The sequence below is a fragment of the Phacochoerus africanus genome, chromosome 8 (genome assembly GCF_016906955.1).
Source record: "Phacochoerus africanus isolate WHEZ1 chromosome 8, ROS_Pafr_v1, whole genome shotgun sequence".
Lineage (NCBI taxonomy): Eukaryota > Metazoa > Chordata > Mammalia > Artiodactyla > Suidae > Phacochoerus > Phacochoerus africanus.
In genome coordinates, this window is record NC_062551.1 from 84,892,509 (window position 1) to 84,919,396 (window position 26,888).

The 26,888-nt window shown below is 49.5% G+C and overlaps 1 protein-coding gene across 3 annotated transcripts; it reads left to right on the forward strand.

Annotated features, from left to right (window-relative positions):
* Positions 1-2,328: 2,328 nt before the first annotated feature.
* On the forward strand, positions 2,329-26,782 carry SESN2 (sestrin 2). 3 transcript variants are annotated; one of them, XM_047792865.1, is made up of 13 exons: positions 2,329-2,476; positions 3,444-3,523; positions 3,635-3,798; positions 6,068-6,693; positions 15,170-15,235; positions 17,127-17,324; positions 17,736-17,918; positions 18,025-18,237; positions 19,302-19,452; positions 20,005-20,123; positions 20,609-20,799; positions 24,150-24,294; positions 24,913-26,782. In XM_047792865.1, the coding sequence occupies exons 4-13, from the start codon at positions 6,631-6,633 to the stop codon at positions 24,997-24,999; spliced, it is 1,416 nt and encodes a 471-aa protein (XP_047648821.1). In that variant the 5' UTR covers positions 2,329-2,476; positions 3,444-3,523; positions 3,635-3,798; positions 6,068-6,630; the 3' UTR covers positions 25,000-26,782. The 3 variants fall into 3 exon arrangements, with proteins under 3 accessions (XP_047648821.1, XP_047648822.1, XP_047648823.1); XM_047792866.1 differs by having other exon boundaries at positions 3,459-3,523; XM_047792867.1 differs by lacking the exons at positions 2,329-2,476; positions 3,444-3,523; positions 3,635-3,798 and having other exon boundaries at positions 5,257-6,693.
* The last annotated feature ends 106 nt before the right edge of the window (positions 26,783-26,888 follow it).

Sequence of the window (26,888 nt, forward strand, 5' to 3'; positions counted from 1 at the left end):
GGATCTAATTAGAGCTGTAGCCACCGGCCTATGCCACAGCAATGCAGGATCCGAGCCGAATCTGCGACCTACACCACAGCTCACAGCAAGGCCGGATCCTTAATCCACTGAGCAAGGGCAGGGACCGAACCCGCAACCTCATGGTTCCTAGTCGGATTCGTTAACCACTGGGCCACAACGGGAACTTCATATGACATAATTCTAAGTGCATCACTGGGCAACTTGGTTTTTTGTTTGTTTTAACCTAACATTAAATGCAGCATACATTTTCATTTCACCTAGAGCATCTACAATAGAGCACGTAGAGCTACCTCCTGCTTCTTTGCTGCATGATATTCCACTGTGGAGACAAGAACAACGGGAAGTCCATTCCTGCTGGAGGGTCTTTTGGGAATCTGGTTTATTATTTGAACCAGTCCTCTTTGGTGAGCATTTTGGTCCCTTCCAGTTTTACACTTGTACAATAGAACAATGGACAGGAGTAATACCAGTTTAGAGTAGAAAGCCTGAAAAACATTAGAAAACATAAAGGGGGGAAATATTTCGAGTTACGTCTTTTGTACCTTTACACTTTCCTGTATTTTCCAAAAGTTCTGATATAACATATGTCATTTATAATTTGAAAGGGAAAAACATGCACTAAAACCAAAAGTTCATTAAAAGAAAATGAAAGAGAAAAAAAAAAGAAACGAAAGCGAAGGGGATAGTCCCTGCCACCTCCCAGGGGAGGGGGCCGGCGGCGGGAGGGGCGGGCCGACACAGTCTGCACCAATCAGAGCCCGGTTGATAAGCAGAGCGAGGAGAATTTGGAGACACTCCCCGCCGAGCAAACTGTCTTGCGGTTTAGTTTCCCTAACCAGCCTGGAAACCTGCCTGGGCCTAGCCCGCATGCCGCTGCGGACTGCTATTGGCTGCCAGGCAACCCCGCCCATCTTCCTGTTCATTGGACGCCCGCGGTTTTCGTAAGAGGAGCCTGTTGCTGACCGAAAACAAGTAAGCGCAGTAGCTTTTGTTCAGGAGATTTTTGGACTGCAAACGTCCTGGGCACCCTTGGGTCAAAAAAGCAACATCACTTGGGTTCCTTTCCTGGCTCAGCGTAAACGAATCTGACTAGCATCCATGAGCACGCAGGTTCTCTCCCCGGCCTCGCTCAGTGGGTTAAGGATCCGGCGTTGCCCTGAGCTGTGGTGTAGGCAGGCCAGCAGCTACAGCTCTGATTCGACCCCTAGCCTGGGAACCTCCGCAAGCCACCCGTGCGGCCCTAAAAAGACAAAAAGACCAAAAAAAAAAAAAAAAAAAGCTACATCACTAACCATCGTTAGGCCGGGTTTCTAGCGCCAAACTTTTAATTTGAATGGTTATAATCACCTTTCTTGAACACAAAACTATCTGCCAGTCACTGTACTTTAAAATAAGAACAATAGTAACAATTTAAATGATACTTACAGTTTGTGGGTCTCTTAATCTTTATTCAAGCCTTGTTAAGGAATTTGTATGCCTTAGCTCTCATCCTTACAATAGCCCCTGTGAAGGAAAACGTTATCGCCCCATTTTACTCAGCAGGAACCAGGTTCAGAGAGGCGAAGTGACTTGCCTGGATTCGCACAGCTAAGGGTTAAAACTGGACCCTTCAACATTAATCCTGCTTCCAAGCACAATTTTTTCGAGGAGTGGGGGGTATACAAAAGACTTTTGAGGACAGGAAGAAGTGGATCAGGATGGTGGCAAGGCCCTGGGGCATTGCTTCAGTGACAGGCCTCAGGGTGATTGAGAATGGAATATATGGAGCCTCTAGGCGTGAAGGAGAAAGGAGGAAGAGGGAAATCAGGACATCGGAGCCAATTCAGCAAAGACAGTTCTTCCTGGAAATGTGAGGCTCCTGGGGCCGTGTGTTGTGGTGCAAGTGGCCCTCAACTGGGGACCTGGACCCCAAGGTTCCAGGTATTGCCCTGTGACCAGCTTCCTGAGGGACCTTGAGCAAATGCCTTCTCTCTGGACCCCAGGCTTCCGTCTGTACGGTGAGAGAGTAAGCCGAAACAACGGGAAGTGCATTCTGGCTGGGGGGGCGGGGGAGTGTCCTTTGGGAATCTGGTTCCTGCTGGCATCAGGGAAACTCCTCAACAACCACACAAACTTTACTTAGCTGTTGCCTGGCCTCTTTTCAAGAACGGACAATCCTGTGAACCACCTTTTCCCCTCCCCGTCTGTTCTGAGCTATAGCAGAGTCGTGCCTGCAGGGGGCGCTGAGGGTTCATAGCTGACAAAACCGAACCGGAATTCTTAGCCAATTATCCGAAAGCACCCAGCTCATGGGTTTTGGTATTTTGTTTATTAAGAGCGTTGAGCTTTTTTTTGAAACCTGAAGATTTCTGTCCTCAGGATACAATCGACGAACCTGAATTATGAGTATTGCCCAACATCCGTTCTCTCCACAGTGGTCCTGGAGGGTTAGCATTAATTTCAATTCGTTTTCCAGGTAAGGAAACAGATTCTAAGAGCCGAAAAAATTCTTTTGGGGTCACATTGCTAAAAACTGGTTGCCTGACTCCTGGGCAGTGCTTTTAGGAGATAGTTGGCTCTGTTTTCAAGAGTCTGTGGTTGTTCTGCCTCCTAATGCATAACCGGTGGGGACAATTTCAATGTTGGTTGTATAATTTGACAGCTCAGGACTGGTCAGCCAGAAGGACCTCCTCAGCACCTAGCCAAATGCCTGCTTAATGAGTAATTAAATGAATGATGTGTGAATGAGCCACAGAGGTTGAGTCTGTGCCTTGCTTTTATCAAATAAATCAGCTGGAGTTGGGTTTCTTTCCTGAAATTCCCCCAAGGCAGAAATTATATTCTGAGATGGGAGAGGAGGGTGTGGCAAAACAATAAGAGCTCAGAAAATTACATCTGGGCTGAGAAATCGTAGCCCCAGGTCTGGTCAGGGTATAAAATCATTCTATTATAGCAGAGTGACCCCAGAATTTGGGATTAGAAAATTAATTCAGGAAGACTGAATGCAGAACAGATGAGAATCCCATGAGGGTTAAAATCTGTGAGAGGGTCTGAAGCTGAAGAAACCTCAACATCTCAAATCCAATCTAGTGGTAACTTCAGGACTGGAATGTGATTGAGGAATTAAAAAAAGCTTTGGCCAATCAGTGGCCTCAGCATAGCTGATGCAACAGTGGAGAGTATGGCAACAGGAGGTGGATCTTGCCTGAGCCAAAAATACAAGGTGTGGGGGAGGGGAGGAACAAGCCCAGGCCATGTCCCCTAGCCATGTTCTCCTGGGCTGGAAGCTTCACTGCTGGATTTCCAGAGCCCAGGACAGTGCCTGGAACACACCAGATGGTCAATAAATGTTTACTGAATGAAAGAAAGAGGAAAGAAGCTGGAGCCCCAGCCAGCAGGTTTGCTTTGTGGGGAGCTGGTTGAAGTGATTCATCTTCTCACAGGTTCCTTTTGCTCAGATTCCAACTGCCTAGCCACCTTCAGATGATAATTTGGCTTTTCATGGAGGCTGTTTTAGAAAGAGGTATGTACTGGCCCAGTTATAGGCCCAATTATGTTTCTCACTCCCAGTTAATATATTGGAGTTCTGCTTTACACATCTGTTTCTTGTGTCTCATGCTTCATACATATCCAGGTCCTTCTCTCATCAGTGGTGCAGTGGAGTTTCTGCTTTGGAGCCATTCCTGTCTGGTTTTGAATCCTTACTCAACACATTACTGATGTTGGCCAGCATATCCCTTAAGCCTCAGCATCCTCATCTGTCAAAGAGGGGCCTAGTGCCTACTTCCTGAGGTTGTGGTGAGTTACCTGGGATAACAGGTATATCCTGGACTTTTGTTGGAGCTTGGTAAAAAGCAGTATCTGTGCCCCTTCCCAGCTTTCCTTCCAAGGAGATTGGGTCACAAAATTTCATCCAATTGAGAATATCATTATCTCTTGCTTTTCACAAATTCGCTAATGAAGTGAGGCCTTAGGAATGACTTAGTTGCTTCCTTGAAGACTCTAAAGGGTCATTTCACAGAGGAGAGCAACTCATATTCATTCATTCAAAAGTATTTCCTGAGGACTCACTACATATTAGTGGGGGAGAGAGAAACTGTAAGGCACATTTCCTGCCCTCACACAGTCTGCTGCAGTCAAAAGAAGACACTGTATGACTTTGACATGAAATTTTATTTTCCTGAGCTCAAATTTCCTCATTTTGCAAAAGTGGTCAGTAACCTATTCCATTGTTAGTTGGAGAGAAGGGGTAAGACATGCAGACGTGATAACAAGGCTGCATCAAATCTGAAGACCAGAGGTACACAAAGGTAACAACAATGTGTTGAGGTATTGAAGACTGGAAGAGATGCCTTCACTCTGGTCACAATTTACCAATAAAGTTAATGAATGGTGGGTTGGATTTCAGTGGGCAGAGATTTGCAGAGCGAAAGGCTTGAAGACCAAACAAGGATCGTGGAGGTGGCAGGAATAAGGCTGGAAATGTAAACTGAGGCGGATCTTGGCAGATACTGAATGTCAACCAAGGGGTTTAACCTTTATCTGTAGCTGATGAAATGCCAGTAAAGCTGATGTAAACATTGATATTACAAAGGATATTTTAAAAATAAAAGCTGAATCTGACATAATTAGAGAAGGTGATTTAGAGGGGATTCAATTCAAAGGAAGATTTAGTTAACAAGGGCATGTTATTGGCAGGACATTGTGCTCAGTGGCATAGGGCAGAAGACAAAGATGTCAAGGTGTGGACCTCGCCCTCAAGGAGCTTATAATCAAATGGGTCAGATAAGACTTGCACAGAGAAAAATACAATCCAAGGTAGACTTGTGATAAGTGTTGTGATAGAACCCCAGCCCAAGTGTCAGTAGAGAGTGAGATTAATTTACTTCACCCGGGAGGCTGGAGGCAGGAGACCAAGTCAGAGGGTCATCTTTGGAACCCTAAACCTAGACTGGGAAAGCCCCAGGGGGGACATAGGAGGTCGTCCATTCCACCTTCGCTTGGGATAGGTATTCTCTATCCTGAGTAAAAAATGACTTTAATATTGAAACAAAAAGTGGAGCTCTGAGGAAAAATTGTGAAGGAAAAGGTGGTGGGAAGGGGACAAGAGAAGATGAATTAATTAATTTTTGCTTTTTAGGGCTGTACCTGTGGCATATGGAGGTTTCCAGGCTAGAGGCTGAATCTGAGCTGCAGCTGTGGGTCTTCACCACAGCCACAGCAATGCGGGATCTGAGCTGCGTCTGCAACCTACACCACAGCTCACGGCAACATGGATCCTTAACCCCCAGTGAGTGAGGGCAGGATCCAACCCTGTCGATCATTAGTCCTCAGAGGTTCATTACTAATCGGGTTCATTACTGCTGAGCCACAACAGGAACTCCTGAAGGCAAATTTAGCTTTGAGGTGCTGAGGTACTGGTAGAAGAGACTTACTCCCAAATGGAGAGTTGAAGGCCAGGAAATGGATGAGATCAGAGAGGGAGAGTGTGTCTGGAGAGAGGAGGGATGAAAACAGAAACTGGGGGAACACCCATGTTCCAGGAGGTAGGAAGAGAAAGAGGAGTCAGAGAAGGAGTGGCCAGAGAGAGGTGAGAAAAAAAACCCAGCAGAATACCTTGTCACGAAGTTTTAGAAGAGGGGTGGCAAGAATGGAAGACTGGGTGGGAAGGCCCCAAGGGAACAGAAGACGGAAACTGCCATAGAGATTGAGGTTCCCAAGGGCATTTCAATGAATGAAGGCCTTTCCAAAGAGTCCACAAATAAGCTGGATTCCCAGTGTCTGGGACATTTTAAGGCGGAGCCCTCCCGGAGGCCAGAGGAACAGGGCTGAGTGCTGTGATCTCCAAAGACCTGGCGTTCAGCTCTGTAATTAGCACTACCTCTCCTAACCCGAACCAGTCCCTCCAGGAACTGAAAAGCTGAAGAACGTAGTTGGGAGGGATTTCACACCTGGCTCTTCGGCCCAGCCCGGTGATGTCCTGTTTCATCACGCAGCTCTAATGACTCTCCGGGCTGTCACTCTCATCTGGTATTGCCAGCAATCTGACTAATCCCTCTTGCAAAAGTTTGCAGCATTCGTCCAGACTGACTACAGCTCCCAGAGTTCCTGGGAGCTTCCCGGTGCCGATTGGATGAGCCGTCAGCTCCCGAGGGAGGTGTCGCCCCCGCCTCCCCGGGAAACAGGCATCTGATTGGCTGCGGCGCGGGGCTTTTGTGTCCCCGCCCTTCCCCGGGGACCGCAGCGGGCAGAGCGGCGCTGCTGGTGTCGGAGCCGGGCGAGCGCTGGCAGTTCCGCGGCGGGGATGCTGAGGAGCGCTGGGTTTGCGAGCAGCCCTGGCCACTGCGGACTTCCGAGGTGATCCGCACGGTGAAAACCCCTACGCCGCGGCCAATCACAGGCTCCCGAGGTCATTTACCCCTCCAGAAGCCAGACGAGCGAGGAGTCCAGCGCAGAGGCGGCGGTTCCCGGATCCTGGGCTTTCGGAGCGTTCTGGAACCCCGAGAGACACCCCGAGGGCTCTAGAACCTCCCCAGCGGCCCCCAGTCCCGGCTTCCTGTGCTCGTCCGTCCGAAACCCCCTCGGGTGCACGGGCGGTCGGCGAGCCGCGGCTGGGTCCTGGCGCACACCATGATCGTTGCGGACTCCGAGTGCCGCGCGGAGCTTAAGGGCTACCTGCCCGGGGCTGGAGAGGTAAGCAGGGGCCAAATGACGCCACCCTTCCCTTGAACCGAAGCTGCGTCCGAGCTTTGGGCTGTCTTGAGCTGAGTCTGTGAGCCCCTAGGCTCGAGGACGGAGAGTGGAGCCGGTAACCCGGAGTGGGGTTGCATCAACTGGCAGCCTCGGCCCTCTCCGCCTCCTCCCCCTCCCCCCCGGGCTGTGGAGCCCTCCGAGGCTCGCTCGGACTCCCGGCCAATGAGAGGGGAGCCTTCTCGACGTTATCTTGGATTTGGGCCCTCGTCGAGGGAGTCTTCAAGTCCAGGCAAATCCCGGCGCTGCGGCCCGACCACTCCTCCTCCCCGCCCCCTTCCGCAGATCCCCTCCTCCAGGCTGGGGCTGGCGGGCAGAGGAACTGTTTCTAGGTAGGATACGTGCCCGTTCCAAAGCCCCCGCGCGGGGATTGGTGCACTTGAGGCTGGCCAACGAAGGTCGACCTCGTCCCCCTTCCCTACCTGCACCCCCGCCCCCACCTGCACTCTAGATTTGGAATGGGGGCGCGGGCGTTCTGGGGCCTTGGCTGGCTGCCAGGTGCGCCGCGGCCAAAGCTCGAGGGAGAGGGGGAAAACCCTGGCTGAGGCTCCCGAAGCCAAGCGCCGACTTGGCTGCGCCCTACTAAGTGGTCTGACGTCCCAGAAGTTTGTTTCGCGGGGACACTCTTTGCAGTGAGGCTGGGAATGAATACAGCTGGACCAAATCTGACACCCCTCCCCCATTACTACCACCACGGACAATGGACATCTTACTTTTTATGCACCTACTTGATGCCAGGCTCCGGTTTTGCCTTTTCTCTGAGTCCTCAGGACTAAACTAGCAAAATATGAGCTATGCTATAAGCCCTCCTTTACAGGACGAGAAAACTGAGGCCTAGGAGGGGCTATAGAGAGGTTTCCTTCACTAACCCCACAGAGTAGCTCATTCTTTGGCTTGCATGTCTCCCGGATTGCCAAGTGTGCTTGGCATAACACGGAGCTTTGCTTTAGTTTCCAGCCTAGAGCCTGGTGCAAGTGTCTTAATTGGAGTTGAGAGTCAGACAAGTGCTAGTCCTAAACTGTGACCCTGGGAAAACCTCTGCCCTTCTCTGAGCAGCATGTTTTTGGGGGGTCCAGGGTTTTCTTTAGCTTATTATCCTTCCTACCATGGTTTAGGAGCCTCAAGAGGAGAATGGCGCCTGCCACTTATCAGCTGTATGACTTTGACCAAGTCACCTTACTGTCTGAATCTGTTTCCTTCTTTGTGAAAAAATAGAGGTAATTTTATTTATTGAGAGCACCTGGGCACTAGAGCAGGTGCGCTCCCGGCTCCTGTCCCAGCCCTCCCACTTATTTGCTGTGTGACCTTGACCAAGCGATCATTTCTCTCATCAGCAGCTTCCTCCCATGGGGATTCAGTCATCTCCCAGGGCTTGTTGGGAGAATTAACTGGGAGTATATGCAACGGCTGATGAACAGTACCTGGAGTGTAGAAACCACGTCATACATCACACATGCTAGCTGTTGTTAGAATGTGGCCACAGTACACATTTCCCTTCCCCAGAGTATTTCACATGGGGTTGTCTCAGCCCATCCTTCCTGCCTGAGGTGAAAGGCGGCCCATCCCTCTTTGGGACAGTGTCGGGGAAGTGATCAGGGGAGAAGAGAGCACCCAGATGCTGTGAGCAGGCTCTGAGGGCGTGGCCTTTAGGTGGAAGCCAGCTGTCAACAGCAGGAGGGAATGGGGGAAGCTGGCAATGTCTGAACTCTTTCTACATATTCTTCTTGCTCAAGAAAAGAGAACCTAGGGAAGAAGATGTCTGCTTTAAGCATAATCTTTAGATGACAACAGGGTGCTGAACTTACAGAGCCAGGTACCCAAAGCCCAAGGGAAGTCAGGCAAGTATGTGCAAGGAAGGTGCAAGCCCCTCAACTCCATCACTTCACCACACGCTCTTTCACCAGGTCAAGTCCTTCAGACGCTTCACTCCAGTACTGGTAGTACGTTCTCAAAGCCCTACTGGGCTCTAGAATCACTTCCTCAAACATCACTGCCTCAGAGAAGTCTTTCCTCTCCCACCAGATAAGTCTCTCTGCATACCTGCTTCCTGTCCCCCTTCTTCACTGTAGGAGCTGTTATCCCAATTATAGTGTAACAGTTGTGTAATCAGGCCTTTCTTCTCTGTCCCCCGTGCTAGATAAGAAACACTCTGTAGGTCCCATCCCTAGCACTGTTCTTAGCATCTAATAAGTGCTTGTAACTCTTTGTGCCTTGTTGGCTTAGCTGACCCTTGTGAACTGTGCAGGCTTTGAAGTCAGATCTGAGCTCTGCCTGTCTGGAACAGGACTCTGCAAGAGCCTCAAGGAGCTGTCTCTGAAGTAGGGATAAGAAGACCCATTTTCCTCCAGGTGGTTGTGAGACATCTTGATTGGCCAGATCAAGTGTGAAGCACTTAGCCTAGTGCCTAGCCCATGGTGGGCATATGTGTGTATGGCTGGAGATCCGAAGCTGCATGGGTTCTGTGTCTCTTTCAGGTGTAAACCCAGGCAAGTATCTGAGTTCAGCAGCCCATGGAGAGGGGAGTTTCTGCCCTTTCCCAGACTGCAGAGTGACTTCAAAGGTGTCCGTAGCTCAGTCCTGGGGGTTGTAGTCTCCGGATCTGATCCCTAGAGTAAAGCCTGGGGCTACTCCAAGAGGCGGATCCGGGTGGTGGATAGAACCCTTGCAAGCCAGACTGAGCTGGATTCACATCTCAGATTGGCCACTTGTCAGCTGATGCTTGACCTTTGGAACCTTAATCTTTCTTTGTGTGCAGAATAGAGAGACACCCCCCCCCCGCCCCCCACCCCCAAACTGATGAAGGTTAGCTGGAACTGGTGTGCCAGTGCCTAAGCTAACAGGAAAGGTAACTTTTGGTGAGCACTTAGATCAGGAGCCAGGCACTGAGCTGAGGTGATCATTCTCTCTTTACAACTCGCCTGAAGCCCTCTCTGTTGAGTAGCCACCCACATGGCTGTCTGACCTCAGTGTTCCCACTGCCTTGTGTGGTCCCCTCTGTTGGAACTCACTGGTTTTCCCTCTGCCCCATACTAGCTGGGTTGCCTTGGGTAGGTCACCTGTGCCCTCTGGTTTCCCTTTCTTCATCCATATAGTGAGGGTGGAGATCTTACCTTTATCAGGTGTGCTGTGCCTGCACTGTCCAATATGGTAGCCTTTAGCCACATGTGGCAGTTTACATTTATTATTATTATTATTATTTCTTTTTAGGGCCACACCCACGGCATATGGAAGTTCCCAGGCTAGGGGGTCAAATCGGAGCTGTAGCCACCAGCCTACACTATAGCCACAGCAATGGGGGATCAGAGCTACACTGCGTCTGCACCCTACACCACAGCTCATGGCACCACCAGATCCTTAAGCCCTTGAGAGAGGTCAGGGATCAAACCTGCAACCTCACGGTTGCTAGTCGGATTCGTTTCCGCTGAGCCATGATGGGAACTCCTACATTTAGATAAATTAGATTTTTTTAAATTAAAAATTCTGTTTTCTAGTTGCCTGAGTCACATGTCAAATGCTCAGCTGCTGTGGCTAGAGGCGACCATCTTTATTGGGCAGTGCAGATAAAGAGTGTTTCGTCACTGCAGAACGTTCTGTTGGACTCGCTATGCTAGACACTGAGGTAACAACAGGAAACTAGATCCAATGTGTGTTTTTGAGGTGAGAAACACACTATATAACAAGGGGTCTGTTTGGGACAGTTAATCCCCAGAGGCTTGGGACAGGAGAAGGAGCTCCTCACTCCTGGTAAGCCCCTGAGGCGAAACCATGGTGCTGCTGAGACCTTGAGAAGGTTAGAGAATGGGAATAGTTTCTGCAGTTGAAGAACCTGATTTGTAGTCTAACTTTGCTAACTCCTTCCTGGCTGAAGACCGGAAGTGACTTGATCTCTCTGAACTTCCCCATCTGTAAAATGGGAGCTCTTTAGCAGACTGCCCTTTAAACTGCCACTGGTAATCATCCTTGTTACCTACCATTATTAATGACTTCCTACCCCAGGGAATAAGGGAGGGCCGATTTGGAGGTGTCAACTCTTGGCTGTGGGTCTCTGCCCGTCTGCTTCCTCTCAAGGTTTGGGTGTCTAGGTTGGGGAGGCGTTCAAGGTATAGGAGCTCTAGGTTAGAATCTACTTATTCTTGGAGTTCCCGTCGTGGTGCAGTGGTTAACGAATCCGACTAGGAACCATGAGGTTTCGGGTTCGATCCCTGCCTTTGCTCAGTGGGTTAAGGATCCAGCGTTGCCATGAGCTGTGGTGTAGGCCGCAGATGCGGCTCAGATCCTGCATTGCTGTGGCTCTGGTGTAGGCTGCGGCTACAGCTCTGATTTGACCCCTAGCCTGGGAACTTCCATATGCCATGGGAGCGGCCCAAAGAAATAGCAAAAAGCCCAAAAAAAAAAAAAAAAAAGAATCTACTTATTCTTAACCTCCAGAACTTTTGTTTTGCAACTTTCTGTTGCGTCTGACTGAATTATGGTTCCCTAGATCTTTTTTTGGGGGGGGCTGTGTCTATATGGAGGTTCCCAGGTGAGGGATCCAATTGGAGCTGTAGCTGCCGGCCTATGCCACAGCCACACCCAATCAGAGCCCTGTCTGTGACCTACACCACAGCTTATGGCGACGCCAGATCGCTAACCCACTGATCAAGGCCAGGGATCAAACCTGCGTCCTCATGGATGCTACTCAGATTCATGTCTGCTGAGCCATGATGGGAATGCCCCTAGATCTTTAAAGGCCCTTTACAAGACCACCAACTCCTTTAGATACTTGAAATTTAGATAGTTTATCTCCTCAATGGCTTTCCCTGTCTGCTAGGATGGAGATATTGCACCAACACCCCCATCATATACTCTCTCATTGCTCTCCCTCTTTTACTTTATATAATCTGTAGCTTGAAATCTGATTCATCATTTATTTGTCTCCTTTAGATTATAAATTCTAGGAAGACTAAAACTGTCTTCTCACTCCTGTGCTCTTGCTGCCTGTGATGTAGTCATCAAAAATATTTGTTGAATGTGGAGTTCTCGTCATGCCTCACTGGTTAACGAATCCCACTAGGAACCATGAGGTTGCAGGTTCGATCCCTGGCCTCGATCCAGTGTTGCCATGAGCTGTGGTGTGGGTCGCAGATGCAGTTCAGATCTGGTGTTGCTCTGGTGCAGGCCGGAGGATACAGCTCCAATTAGACTCCTCACCTGGGAACCTCCATATGTGCAGGTGTGGCCCTAGAAAAGACAAAAAGAGCAAAGAAAATTTTGTTGAATGGATAGATGAATTCTGGTTCCACCAGGAGAACATCTAGCACAGAGCCTTACACCTGAGAGAGTGATCAGTAAGAGGTGTGAAACAATGGCCCTCCCTTCCTGACAAATTATGCTGGGCCCCACCCAATTAAATTAGAATTGCCAGGGGTGGGACCTTGGCAATGGCATTTTTTTAAAAGAAAAGTTTCTCAAAGGGATTGGCCCTTGTTTGAAATAACAATGAGGTTAATGATCCGCTGACTTGTTAAGTGCTCTCTGTGATAGAGGGACTGAGGTCAGGGCTGTACAGGCATCACCTCATTAAGTCCACATGACTACCCAGTGAAAGTAGGTACTATTACCCCATAATTTGGTGAGGAACCGGAGGCTCACAGAGCTGGCAGATAAATGGGTGTTGGAGTTATCATTTGCACCTTGCAGTTTGGGTCCAGAGCCCCTGTCCTTTAATTGTCCTCTACATACTTCACCATCATCATCATCACCTTCCTCTTCCTCTTCATCAGGTGGATAATGTTGGTAGATCCAGACCTACCACTTAGAGACCATCAGGCATCCGTGTCTCCCCTTCACAGTTCTTGAGGCAGTTTTTTTTTAATTTTTAATTTTTTTTTTTGTCTTTTTAGGGCTGCACCCGCAGCAGTGGAAGTTCCCAGGCTAGGGGTCAAATCAGAGCTATAGCTGCCGGCCGACACCACAGCCATAGCAATGCAGGATCCTTAACCCACTGAGCGAGGCCAGGGATCGAACCTACATCCCCACAGATCCTAGTTGGACTTGCTACCGCTGAACCACAACAGGAACTCCTTGGGCAGATTTTAGAGTGAGAAAGGAGTCCCTAGTACCCAGTGGTCCCCCTCCCTGTCTGCCCCCTGCAACTCCCCAGTTCTTCCCTGCCCTTCCCCTCTCCACCTGGCTGTGGTTTTCTCTCTGTCCTCAGGTCCCCTGAGGGGGAGGCCGGGTTTGTGGAGTCAGCAATCCTTATCTCCCAGACAGAGCAGTTAGGCTTTTTTTCTTCGGTGAGGGAGGAGGGAAGCTGAAACGGGAGTGCTTGGGGATTGTTGCGGTTTCTATGCTGGACTGGGACCAGTCTGGCCTGGTAGATCTCAAACGTATGGGCTGAAAGGGGCCTGAGCAGTCAGCCCAAGTACTTTCTTTGTCCACAATTAAGGCCCAGAGAGTCTAGGTTGCTTTCTCAGAGTCACACAGCAAGTTAGTGGCAGTAGAATTGGCACTCCTCCCTGTGACTTTGGGACCCCTGTTCTTTCCTTCAGGGTCTTTCAGAGCCTGAAATCTCCGCCTCCCTTAGGGAGCTTTTGGCTCTGTGAGAAGGAAGGTTCAGTTATAATCTTTAGTCCCTGGACACCTGAGGATTCCTACGAACTCTGGATTTGAATGAGGAGGGGAGAGGTAGGAGGACCCTGTTTCTGTCCAGTGAGGGTGTGACTGATTCAGTTAAACTGTTTCTAAGGCCAGTACTGAGAGCCCCCTCCCAGATATCAAAACAAATGAATAAATAAAATTGGTGGTTTCCATGGAGGCTTCAGTACACCCATGTCAGAATAGCTGCTCCCACTGGCGTTGTACGCCCTGCCCTCCATGCCTCTCTGCTCTCTAATTCCTCCATTCACAGACTAGTGTAAATTACCTGGGCCACTGCTGCTCTGCACAAAGTGTGATCTGATAATAGGGAGACCTAAATCCGACAAGTAGAGGCAATTTTTCAGAAGCAAGAGCACTGGGAATTGTGAGGTCGCAAAAGAGGGTAAGAAGAAGGTTCTTAGACCCTAGATGACTGTGAGTTAGCACTGCAAAAGATGTGACCAGTGGGAGGGCGGTGGGCCTGAGCCACTGATTTATCTGGAAGGCTAGGGGAGATGAACGCAAGCTTTAAGCCAGTTGGTGAGCTTTGCACTTGAGAAAGTTTACTCTGGTTACAGAAAGTTTGCCCTGTTTAGAAACCACCAGGGTCCTGTACCCACTAAGTCTGCTCCTAGTCCTCGAGGTGGGGTTCGAGTGGGGTTTATTCATTTGTTTGGTTGACTGGGTGGAGGATGACTAGGAAAGAACAGGGCTGTGGAGGCAGGGACACCATTGGTGAGGCTGTGGGTGACTGTCCAGATAAAAGACAGGTATAGGAGGTGATGATGGCTGGTGGGATTAAGAAATGACAGTTTCTTTCATTTGGGAGTTCCTGTCTTGGCACAGCAGAAACAAATCTAACTAGTCACCATGAGGACACAGGTTCGATCCCTGACCTTGCTCAGTGGGTTAAGGATCTGGCATTGCTGTGGGCTGTTGTGTAGGTCACAGATGTTGTCCAGATCCCGTGTTGTGGCTGTGGTATAGGCTGGCAGCTGTAGCTCTGATTCAACCCCTAGCCTGGAAACTTCCATATGCCAAGGGTGTGGCCCTTAAAAAAAAAAAAAGAAAAAAGAAATGACAGTTTGAGGCGTTCCCATTGTGGATCAGCGGGTTAAGACCCCAACATAGTCTCCATGAAGATGCAGGTTCAATCCCTGGCTTCACCCAGTGGCTTAAGGATCCGGCACGGCTGCAAGCTGCAGCATAGGTTGTAGATGTGGCTCGGATCCGGTACAGCCGTGGCTTGTGTTGACTCTGATTCGACCCCTAGCCCAGGAATTTACCTATGCTCCAGTTGCAGCTGTAAAAGAAAGGAAGGAAAAAAGAAAGAGGGAAGAAGGGAGGGAGGGAGGAAGGAAAGACAATTTGAGAGAGACTGAAGGTGCATCGTAAGAATGGAGGGGACTTGATAACCTGGTTTCAGGATGCAAACAAGGAGGATGCTCACATAGGTTCTCCAGGGATGCCAAGAAGCTGGCCTTGTGGAGATATGTAACATGGTTGATGCATGTGGCTGTGTATTTCATTTGCCCAGGCCCTTTCTAGGCAATAGTGGGGCTCCTGGGCCTCTTCTCATTTCCCGAAGAACTCAGCTTGTGGGTGAGCCCTCTTGCTATAGCTTATACCCACAACACTGGTGTATATCTATCTCCACCTGACTCCTTCACGCAGGATGCACTAGAAAGGTGATTTCGAAAGCTCCATATCGCCTCTCAGGTAGAAGGAGAAAACCGGAGAGAGAACTATCTTCTTAGTCTTCCTTTTTACCTCCAACTAACTATGAAATATTTCCTTCTAGGAACAGAGGGAGAGCCGGGCTCGGCGAGGCCCTCGAGGGCCCAGTGCCTTCATCCCTGTGGAGGAGGTAAGTTTGGAAGGGGTTAGGAATTGTTGGTCCTGGGAAGAAAGGACACAGGGCATTGAGTGGATAGGGGGCTCTTGCCAGCTCTTGAAATTGCCCTTTGAAATTACCCCTTGAGGTTCCTGACTCATTTAATCTACAGAACACCTTGATGAAGCAGGTGTATCAACCCCATTTTGCTGGGAAGAAACAGGCTCAAAGAGATAAAGTGATAACACAGCTAGGTAATGAACAAACATGTGATTCTCAGAACAAGATGTGTTTTTCCTTAAGAAGCTAGAACTGTCTATGTTTATCTTCTCATCCTTGACTGTGCACATATTAAAGTTTTTTCCAACTTCAAAAATAATATACGTTCATTATTTTAAACTTTCCAGTGTTTCAGAAAGTTCTAGTCTCCTGTAATCCCACCCCCATGGAGATAATCACTGTTAACCATTTGCTGCTGTGCTCCAGACTTTTTTTCCACACAGAGCCAAGGCATAGTTTATAACATGGTTTTGTTGTTCTTGTTATTATGTTGTTGTTGTTTTTTTCACTCAATACAACAGAGACATCTTTTATCTACTGAGATCATCCATTTATTTCACAGATATCTACTGAATGATTAATCTGTGTCAAGCACTGTGCTAGGTGCTGAGGATACAGCAGAGAACAAGACAGACAAAAATCCTTGCCTTCATGGAACTGACATTCCAGCGTGGGGTTGGTGGGGGGGTGGAGGGGGGTGGGGGAAACCGACTTCAAAACACATGTACAGGCAAATTGAAAAATAATAGTTTTCCTTCTTTTTCTTTGGCCTTCAATGAACAAACACAAATGTTGCCTTGTCCTCCTTGCCCTCCTACATGTGCAGGCCAAGTAGTTAATGAGCTGTTAGCAAATGTCTGAATCCTCCAGTTCCCTCCACCCTTTGTAAATGGAAAGCAAACAACCACCTCATTATCCACGTCTGTGGCTCAGAATTTTAAGCTCACATAGTGTTCTTATATCTTATTTTTTCATTTATAAATAATCACTCCCCTTTCTTTCCTAATAAAGGGAAGAAATATGCTTTGGGGTTCATCGGGAATTGAATCTTGGTTCTATCATTTACTAGATCTGTAACCTTGGGCACAGCATGAAACCTCCCTGGGCCTTGATTTCCTCATGTGTCAATGGGGCGAAATAGTAGTAGTCACCTCCTCCCTGTAGGATAACTGGGTAGAGTCAATGCGGTAAGGCATGGGGAGCTCCACACTCAGACCTGGCATGGAGAAATCACTCAGGAAATGTGGACTGCTTTGTGTCTGCCTCCAGTGACTGCACAGATGCGTCCATTAGAACAGATGCTCCATGAAAGCAGGAGAAACTGTCCTTTAATCTCTGCCTGAGTTTTCCTGTCTAAAATTGGAAAGTCCCCAGTAGCCTGGAGTTCCCATTGTGGCTCAGCAGGTTATGAACCAGACTAGTATCCATGAGGATACGGGTTTGATCCCTGGCCTTGCTCAGTGGGTTAAGGATCCCCTGTGGCTGTGGCTGTGGTGTGGGCTGGCCCCCTAGCCTGGGAACTTTCGTATGCTGCAGGTACAGCCCCAAAAAGACAAAAAAAAAATGAAAAAAATAGACTTTTAACTTCATAGTTGTGAGGATTAAATGAGTTAATAATATGTGAAGTGTTTGAATAGTGCTTGGCACATAGTAAGCATTATATAAATTATAAATAATATAAATTATTATTATGTAAAGTGTCTCTCAAGTATTTATTAATCACTTACATATCTTTTCCTCCCCTATTCTCCCTTTTTTGGACGTGGTGGTTCCTTGCTAGTAAAATCCCAGTGGATCCAATGTATATGTTGGTCCCTTTGGTGGGGAGGGGGGAGGGGAAGTCATCCTCACCTTTGTTCTGCAGGTCGTGCGGGAGGGAGCTGAGAGCCTGGAGCAGCACCTGGGGCTAGAGGCGCTGATGTCCTCAGGGCGGGTGGACAACCTGGCAGTGGTAATGGGCCTGCACCCCGACTACCTGACCAGCTTCTGGCGCCTTCACTACCTGCTGCTGCACACGGACGGGCCCTTGGCCAATTCCTGGCGCCACTACATCGCCATCATGGTGAGCCTGTCTGAGCCTGACTCGCGTTAGAGTGCCCACATCAGGGGTGGGAGGTGGGGGTTCAGTCCTCATCTCTCCTTGCTGGGGGACTTGATTCTACAGACAAGGAGGAAAGGCAGCATAGAGTAAGGCCCTGGCTTTATCTGACCATCCCCTGAATTCCAGATTTTGAAGAGAGGCACCCTTAGTGCCTGCTTTACAGGTTGGGAAACTGAGGCACAAATTAGTCAGGTGACTTCCCCAAGGTCAGACAACAAGCCAGTGGCAGAGCTGGGGTTAGAACCCAAGTTTCCTGCCTGTTGGGCAACAGGGAAGCCTGTGAAGTCTTGCTCCTTGGGGTGCCCACCCTGAGCACCCCAGCTTGGCACAGAAAAAAGAGGGTGACCTGGGCTCTGTCCATCGCCCCCACAGGCTGCTGCTCGCCACCAGTGTTCCTACCTGGTTGGCTCCCACATGGCCGAGTTTCTGCAGACCGGTGGTGACCCTGAGTGGCTGCTTGGCCTCCACCGTGCCCCTGAGAAGCTGCGCAAGCTCAGTGAGATCAATAAGCTTCTGGCACATCGGCCGTGGCTCATCACCAAGGAGCACATCCAGGTACAATGAGCAGAAAGGCGGGTCCCCGAGGGAGCCTGGGACCTGGGCTGGGGTATGGAAGGCAGCCCAGGGCAGGCACTGAGCAAGTCTGGTCTTTTCTCTCCAGGCCTTGCTGAAGACGGGCGAGCACAGCTGGTCCCTGGCCGAGCTCATCCAGGCCCTGGTCCTGCTCACCCACTGCCACTCACTGGCCTCCTTCGTCTTTGGCTGTGGCATCCTCCCTGAGGGAGACCCGGAGGGCAGCCCTGCGCCCCAGGCCCCTTCACCCCCCAGTGAGCAGAGCACACCTCCCAGCAGGGACCCACTGAACCACTCTGGGGTAAGTCACAGGTCTCAGGCTTGGTGGGAAAGGAAGCTGGCATGGCCCTTTGTCCTTAGGTAGAAGATACTGCCTCGGCTTCTAAAGCTGCTTCCCTAGCTCACCCTGAGGGGTCTTAGAAAAGTTATGGGATTTTGAAACTCAGTTTCCTCGTCTGTGAAATGAGGATAGACCCCTACTTCCTAGAGGGTTGTGAGGATGAGATGAAACAACCATGTGGCTGGCCTCTGTATGGAGCCATGTAGGCCCAAAGTCACTGGTTTACAGCACTTTAAAAATACAAAGTTTGCCTCTTATTCTGTAAGATGACCTTGTTGGTTTTAGTATAGAAACACAGATACTTTAAAAATATATTTTTTTAATTTTGATGAGACTTTGCCATTCATTCATTCATTTATTTTGGTCGTGCCCAAGGAAGTTCCCAGGCCAGGGATTGAACCTGTATCAAGCAGTGACCCAAGCCACAGCAGTAACAACACCAGATTCTTAACCATTAGGCCACCAGGGAACTCTGTGAAAATACAAATACTTTATTTTTATTTTATTTTTTTATAACACAAATACTTTAAAAAGCCCTTTCCTGGGAGTTCTCATTGTGGCTCAGCAGGTTAAGAACCCAACTAGTATCCATGAAGATGCAGGTTCGATCCCTGGCCTTGCTCAGTGGGTTGAGGATCTGGTGTTGCAGCAAACTCTGGCATAGGTCACAGATGATGCTCGGGTCTGGTGTTGCTGTGGCTGTGGCGTAGGCTGGCAGTGGTAGCTCTGATTCAACCCCTAGCCTGGGAATTTCCATATGCCCTAAAAAAGCAAGAAATAAAAAAACCCTTTCCTGTGAGGGAGGTTGACCCTTAGAGAAGGCGTGTCTATTCTCTAGCTCCTTAAACATCCCTTTGGGAGGCACAGGCCATGTGGGCTATCCAGCACGGAATCCAGCACAGTGGCTGGTGCAGAGGAGGCACTGGGCCTTTATGGAGGGAAGGCCTGGCATGTGGGAAAGACGGTGGGATTTCCTGGGGCTGAGGAAGAAGGGGTAGATGGTCACCACTGCGTCCTTCCTGCAGGGCTTTGAGGCCGCCCGTGATGTGGAAGCGCTGATGGAGCGCATGCGGCAGCTGCAGGAGAACCTGCTGCGGGACGAGGGGGCATCGCAGGAGGAGATGGAGAGCCGCTTCGAGCTGGAGAAGTCAGAGAGCCTGCTGGTGACCCCCTCAGGTACAGGGTCTCAGGCCGCCAGGTGCAGGGCCTGCCCCCTCCTCCCACCGTCTCTGCTGGAGAGCTGGTACCCCCAGGACCTGCACCTCTGCTGCCACCTCTTCCAGGATGTTCTGAGCCTGAGCTCTGGGGTCAGACATGGGCTTAGCTCCTGGCCTATTAGCCTGTCTGGCACTGTGACCACGGAGAAGTTACTTGCTCTCTCAGGGTCCCAGTCTCCTCCCATGTGAGAGATGGGTGTGGAGGGTAAATGGGACAACACAGGCAGAGCGCTTAGCACAGAGCCTGGCTCAGAGTAAGTGGCTCCACGAATAATCACTGCTGTTATGATTGTTAGTGTTCCTGAGGGCCTTATCCTCCAGGCCCCAGACCTGATTTACCGCCTTCCCAGGCCTGGCTCTGGCTGAAGTCCTGGTTCCACTCGCTGTGGCCAGGGGCTTTCTCTGGTCCCCTACTCTGTATTGCCCAGGCCCCTACTGGTGATTAATCAGGAGTGGAGCTCCCTGTGATCCAGGCCTTGGCCTCACCATGACCTCTTTCCGATGCCCTCAGCTGACATCCTGGAGCCCTCTCCAAACCCAGACATGCTGTGCTTTGTGGAAGACCCCACTTTCGGATATGAGGACTTCACCCGGCGAGGCACGCAGGCACCCCCCACCTTCCGCGCCCAGGTAGGCTCTCTCCGCTGGTCTCAGCCTGGCTTCCAGTTTACAGGCAAGTGGGTGGATGGCTTGTGAGGAGAGATTTGGGCGCCTTCTCTCCCTCAATATTCCGTGAGGGACATGGGAGACCCTGGATACGAAGGGACTCATCTGTGCCCTAAGCTCAGGGGATCCTGATCACAGGGTGAGTCAGCACTAAGCTGCATCCTCCTCGGCTTCTTGGGTCCAGACCAGGCAGCTGGTTAGATTTGTGGGTGGAGGGAGTTCCTTAGTGGTTTAGTGATTAAGGATCCAGCATCATCACTGCCGTGACTGGGGTTGCTGCTGTGGTGCGGGTTCAATCCCTGGCCTGGGAATTTCCTCGTGCCATGGGTGCGGCCAAAAAAAAAAATAGATATGTGGGTGGAGAGAGGCTTTAGGGAGAGCCAAATGTGCTCCAGAGGATGGCGTCTCTCTGGCCAGTCTACTCACTGACCCCTTCCCATGTTTCCCAGGATTATACCTGGGAAGACCACGGCTATTCACTGATCCAGCGGCTCTACCCCGAGGGTGGGCAGCTGCTAGATGAGAAGTTCCAGGCAGCCTATAGCCTCACCTACAACACCATCGCCATGCACAGCGGAGTAGACACATCCATGCTCCGCAGGGCCATCTGGAATTACATCCACTGCGTCTTTGGCATCAGGTGAGTGTGAGGCCCTTCATCCAGCGCAGGAGTGTCCTGTCAGCCCTCGATCTGAGTTCACAATGTTTTCCTTTTACTCTGTGTTTTCTTTTCCTGTCTTCCTGCCTTTATTATTTTTCAAAGCAAATGTTTTTCTTTGCAGATTACAAAAGATAATAAGGGAGCTCCCGTTGTGGCGCAGCAGAAATGAATCTTACTAGTATCCATGAGGATGCAGGTTCAATCTCTGGCCTCGCTCAGTGGGTCAGAGATCCGGCGTTGCCATGAGCTGTGTAGGTTGCACACAGGACTCAGATCCTGCGTTGCTGTGGCTGTGGTGTAAGCCAGCAACTGTAGCTCCGATTCAACCCCTAGCCTGGGAACTTCCATATGCCGCTAGTGCAGCCCTAAAAAAGCAAAAAAATAAAAAAGTAATAGCTGTGCTCACTTTTGAAAGTCTTTAATCCCCTTGCGAGAGATCACAATGAGCATAGAGAGAGAGAAAGAGAGAGAGACGGTTATGTTTGTGTTTCCATTCCAAATAGCAGTTCTTCTCTTATAATAAATTAAAAAAAATAGAAATACCCAACAGTAGGGGGCTTTCAATGACATATCAGAGTTCCCTTGTTTCTCCATTGTCACAACAGCAGCTTGGGTCGCTGCTGTGGCGTGTGTTTGATCCCTGGCCCAGGAACTTTCATGTGCCGCAGGCATAGCCAAAATAAATACCTCCGTGTATATGTACATACATAGCCATTCAGTGAATCTTTTATATATGTATATAGTACATAGCTATTAGAAATTCTGATAACGGGAGTTCCTGTTGTGGCTCAGTGGTTAACGAATCCGACAAGGCACCATGAGGTTGCGGGTTCGATCCCTGGCCTTGCTCAGTGGGTTAAGGATCCAGCGTTGCCGTGAGCTGTAGTGTAGGTTGCAGACGAGGCTCGGATCCCATGTTGCTGTGGCTGTGGCGTAGGCCGGCGGCTACAGCTCCAATTTGACCCTATATGCCACGGGAGTGGCCCAAGAAATGGCAAAAAGACAAAAAAAAAAAAATTCTGATAATGGTTTGTGTTGCCATGGGAAAATGTTCAAAATGTATTGAGAGAAAAGAAAGCTGGTTTCCAACCAGAATATTCTTTTCATTTCTTTTTATTTATTTTTTTCTAAAACTGTACATTCATGGGAAATGTGTGGAATGCTATATGCTAAAAATGTTATTGAATAATGGTTGTCTGTTTGGTATGTAATGAATTACATTGGTATGTAATGAATTACTGTTACCTAAGTATTTTCTGATTTTTTTTTTCTTTGAGTAGGTTTTTTTTTTTAATTGATAGGATCATACTTGATATATTCTGCAACAAGCTTTTTTCACCTCAGAATCTATTGTGAACCACCTTCCGTGTCAGTATGAATAGATCTTTTATGCTTTTGAGCCACTGCATGGTGTTCTGTTATGGATGAGTTGTTAATTATTCAACCATTTCCCTATTGTTGGATATTTAGGTGGTTTGCAATTTTTCATTATTATAAACACTATATGCATTGACTGGTTTCATACCTAAGTTACTTGCAAGTAAATCTGAGGTGTGAAGTTACTTGTCAAGAATATACACAGAACAGGAGTTCCTGTTGTGGCTCAGCGGAAACAAATCTGACTAGTGTCCATGAGGGCATGGGTTTGATCCCTGGCCTCGCCCAGTGGGTTGAGGATCTGGCATTGCCGTGACCTGTGATGTAGGTTGCAGACGTGGCTCGGATCCCACATTGCTGTGGCTGTGGCATAGGCCAGCAGCTATAGCTCTGATTGGACCCCTAGGCTGGGAACTTCCATATGCCACCAGTGCAGCCCTAAAAAAGCAAAAAATGAAAAATAAGATACATGCTTGGTGTTTGTAAAGAAAAACAGCTAGCTTTTTTAGTAAGTTTGGAAGACAGATAACAAATAGAAAATAAAAATCATCCATGGTCCCATCTGCTCTTATTATTGTCAAGTATTTCCTCCTGTCTTTTTTCCATGAACAAATAACTTTAACTTATTCAATTTTGCAAAAACAAGACTCTCTTGTCTACTCAATTCACTTATTCTACTTAATTTAATCAAATGGGAGCATATTTTAATAAACATGTGACTTTTTTTCTTGTTTAACAATTTATTCCAAGCATTAAAAAAAAAAAAAAATCCCCAAAGTTTTAAAAAGGTACAGGTTCCTTGTAGAAAATGTGTCTTTCTGAGTAGTACTCACAGCAAGTCATATTTCACTAAGTGGGTTGAGCTGTACTTAACTGGCCACCCTCTTTCTGGCCAACCTCACTGGCAGGAGAGGGCAGGGATGGAGGGGCATCTTAGAATCTGGCACAGGCTAGTTCCTGCTCAGGTCTAGGCTCCTCCACTCTCCAACATGGTCCTTGCTCCTAAACTGTTGTCTACCAAATCTGTCCTCTAGTCTAAAACCAGTCTTCTTCCTCCTCACTGAGGACTGAGGAGTGAAAAAGTGGCTTCTAGACTTGTTACCACCTTGCTCTTTGACTTTGAATAAGCTGATTGCTTTCCCTAGGCCTTAGTTTGCCCATCTGTAAAATGACTGCCACCTCCTTTCCCCCTTTCCCTCTTCCTTCTCTAGAATAAATATTTGCATTGATCTCCTGACACATCTTCCATGGCTATAAAGTAGTGAATATGACCTTGGAGCCAGGCAGTGCTGGTTTTGAATCCCATTTCTAGCTGTGTGACTTAGGGCAGGTGACTTCATTTCTCCAACCTCAGTTTCATCTACAAAATGAGGCTGGTGAATACAATGTATTGTACACAATACTTTTTGTATACAACAGTATACAGTAGTTTTGAAGATGCCATGAATACGTAATTTTTTATTTGTTTGTCTTTTTAGGGCCGCACCAGCGGCATATGGAAGTTCCCAGGCTAGGGGTCCAATTGGAGCTGCAACTGCCGGCCTCCACCATAGCCACAGCAACGTGGGATCCAAGCCATGTCTGCAACCTACACCGCAGCTCATGGCAATGCCAGATCCTTAACCCACTGAGCGAGGCCAGGGATGGAAACGAATCCTCATGGTACTAGTTGGGGTCGTTAACCGCCGAGCCGCAACAAGAATACATGTTTACACGGCATGTAGTTGGTACTCAAAATACAGCGCGCTCCTCCTCTGCATTTCTCTGCGCATCCAGTGGCCTGTGATATATGACATCAGCTGTTTTTCTAAGAGGAACCAAGCTTCTAGTTGCTTCCTACCTCTGCCTTTTCTTGCCACTCTCTGTTCCTCCTCCTGCAGGGTGGGGCTGGGGGAGAGGAGCTGCTTGTAGGAGCAGAGGGTGAGTGATGCTACTGGGGCCTTTTCATCCAGATATGATGACTATGACTATGGGGAGGTGAACCAGCTCCTGGAGCGGAACCTCAAGGTGTACATCAAGACAGTGGCCTGCTATCCAGAGAAGACCACCCGAAGAATGTACAACCACTTCTGGAGGCACTTCCGCCACTCAGAGAAGGTGTGGCTTGTGGGGCAGGAGCAGGATGGAAGTAGATGAGCCTGGCCAGCAGAGGAGGCAGGGGTTCAGGACCCGATGAGGTGTCCCCAACTAACTCTGTTCTGCCAGATGGGACATCCGGATATATTGTCCCAGGTTCATGTCCTACTCCACTGTGTGCTTTCAGACTCCATTTACTCAGCTGTAAGATGGCAGTGTACTTCATAGGATCCTCAGGGGCAGCCAGAAGGACCTATCACTTGGTAGCGATGTGACCTTGAACCAATCCCTTTCCCTCTGAGCTTGTTGTCTTTACAATAGAAATAAAAATGGCCTGCATTTCAAGGTGGCTGGGAGGACGAAATGCATGTAAACCTCTGATCCCATTTAGATGCTCCAGAGTAGCTTTTGTTTTTAAGCTTTGGGGGATAAAGAGATTATTAGTCATGAGAGGGGTAAATGTGCTTGAAATTCTTCCATGGTCCCGGCACAAAACTGCGCAGAGCCTTAGGAAAGGTCAAGGCGTCTTGTAGAAAAGGGGAAGGATGAAGTGCGTGGTCAGGAATAGTGGCCGTCTGGGAGGGAAGGGGATGACGAGGACTGACATCATTTGCCAACGAGTCCTTGTCCTTGCCCCAGGTCCACGTGAACTTGCTGCTCCTGGAGGCCCGCATGCAAGCCGCCCTGCTCTACGCCCTCCGAGCTATCACCCGCTACATGACCTGACTCGCCCGCAGGACCTGGGCCCAGCACAGCTGACCCTGGGGCATCTCTCTCCCTGCAAGGACGTCTCTGTTTGGAGACAGACCCTAATCCCCTCCTGTCCCACACCCACCCACCCTACTCTGGGGATGGGTCTGTGTGTGACTGCACAGCCACCCCCGCCACACCCTCCTTCTTTCTCCCTGGAATGGACAGAATCATTGCACTGACTCTGGGATCTCAGCTCTGTCCCCTGAGAGCTGGAAGAGGACTAGCAGATGCCCAGGAGGCTGGCCCTTCTCCCTGCCCCTGCCCCCAGAGGCCAAGGGCACAGGAAGGAAAATGGGCTGAGCTCGGACTTATGTGCCAACAGGCCAGGCCCCAGGCAGCACAAGTACCATGGCCTTTCCTGGCCTGGGAAGTCCCTGGCTGGCCCCCGGGAGAGGGACAGTCACCTTCAGGGACTGACACTCCAGGCGGCTTTGCCTTTCCTCCTGCTTTCTCATCTTCAGACTTCATTACCTCCCACCTACCATTCACCCATCAATGTGAAAGTCAAGGTCACAGCTGGTCTGTGCATCCGGCTCCCCAAAAGTCTGTTCTGTTGGGCAGCCTGCAGGCGCTTGGTTCCCTGGCTGCCCCGATGCTAGTTCTGTTCCTTTGACCTCTTTCACCCTCTTACCGTTTTCTCCCACGCCTAGTGATATGAGGCCCCAGGAAGAGGACCAAGCACGTAAACAAGTCAATTATCTCTAGAGCGTTTGGAGCCTCTACTGGTCCCTTTGCCTTCAGAAGAGGAGGGAGTATTAGAGTATGAATTCTCTGTTCTTGGTTCTTTACAGGTGGGGTTTCTCAGGGCCTCTCCCCTAGAGCCACAGTTAGTGCCCAAGAGGAGGCAGACAGGTGAATTCTGTTCTGCCCAGGGCCATATCTGCCCTGCAGAGACTGGCACCCCACTCTCCCTCCCATCTCCATGGCTCTGCCACAGACATTTGCCAAAAAGGTGAGGCTTTCTAGGTGGTGTAGGTGGCACATGGCTCAGGGGGGAGCGTCAGGGTTCTGGTGTGGGCCAGGTGACCGTGGCTCCACGAGCAAACCTCCCTAACCTCCTCCATTTCCACCGCTGCAGCCTGAGGGGTAAGACTAAGTTTCTGCGATGACTGAGACTTCACTCTGATTCTCAGGCCAATCTGCTGGCAGCACCCTGTACACCTTGCAGGATCTTGGGGGCCCCCTGGGGAGCCTCACCATCACCACCATAACTCCTTGTAGTCTGTTCCTCCAGGCCACCTGCCAAGGACCTCCCCATCCCCCATCCCCACTTCTGTCCCTTCTCGATTTTAGGGAGATTGCTTGGAGGCAGAAGCAGCCAAGGACTGATCCCAGGCACTTTCTGTAGCAAACAAGCTGTGAATTATGACTTCCCTCGCCCTTCTGGCAGTATGTGCCTCCTCTCTGACCAGTTGGAAGGTGACTGAAGAAAGGCAAGGGCCACGATGCTGCTGCTTCTGCCCCTCCTCTCGGGTGGGACGGGAGAGGAGCCTGGTCATTGTGCCACATTTCATCCCCGTGCGGGCATGGGCAAGTGACTGGCACCCCCTTCGGGCCTCAGAGCCCTCCGTGCAATGAAGCTGGGCTGGAGGGAAGAGGTCCCAGCACTGGGGTTTGGATTCAAGAGGGGACTGACGACTGTGAAATTCCCCCGGTGGGTGGGGAGGGGTATCCAGTGTTCAAGTGCAGAAATCTTCGCCTTTGCTACCAGTTCTGTATGGTGAGAAATAAAAGTGCACCAAGGTTTTGTTTTGTACTTCTTGTTAATGGGCTGTTTTTCCATTTCCTAAGGGTCATGGTTCACCTCTTAGTATAAGCGGGGAGCTGTGATTGCATCATGGACCTGAGCTGCTAGCCCTTAA

Bases quoted from the DNA above. Each gene is read 5' to 3' on its own strand.
- SESN2 (XM_047792865.1), top strand. From the start codon at position 6,631: ATGATCGTTGCGGACTCCGAGTGCCGCGCGGAGCTTAAGGGCTACCTG. The intron at 6,694-15,169 runs GTAAGCAGGGGC...ATTTCCTTCTAG, and splicing joins ACCTGCCCGGGGCTGGAGAG to GAACAGAGGGAGAGCCGGGC. The intron at 24,295-24,912 runs GTGTGGCTTGTG...TCCTTGCCCCAG, and splicing joins ACTTCCGCCACTCAGAGAAG to GTCCACGTGAACTTGCTGCT.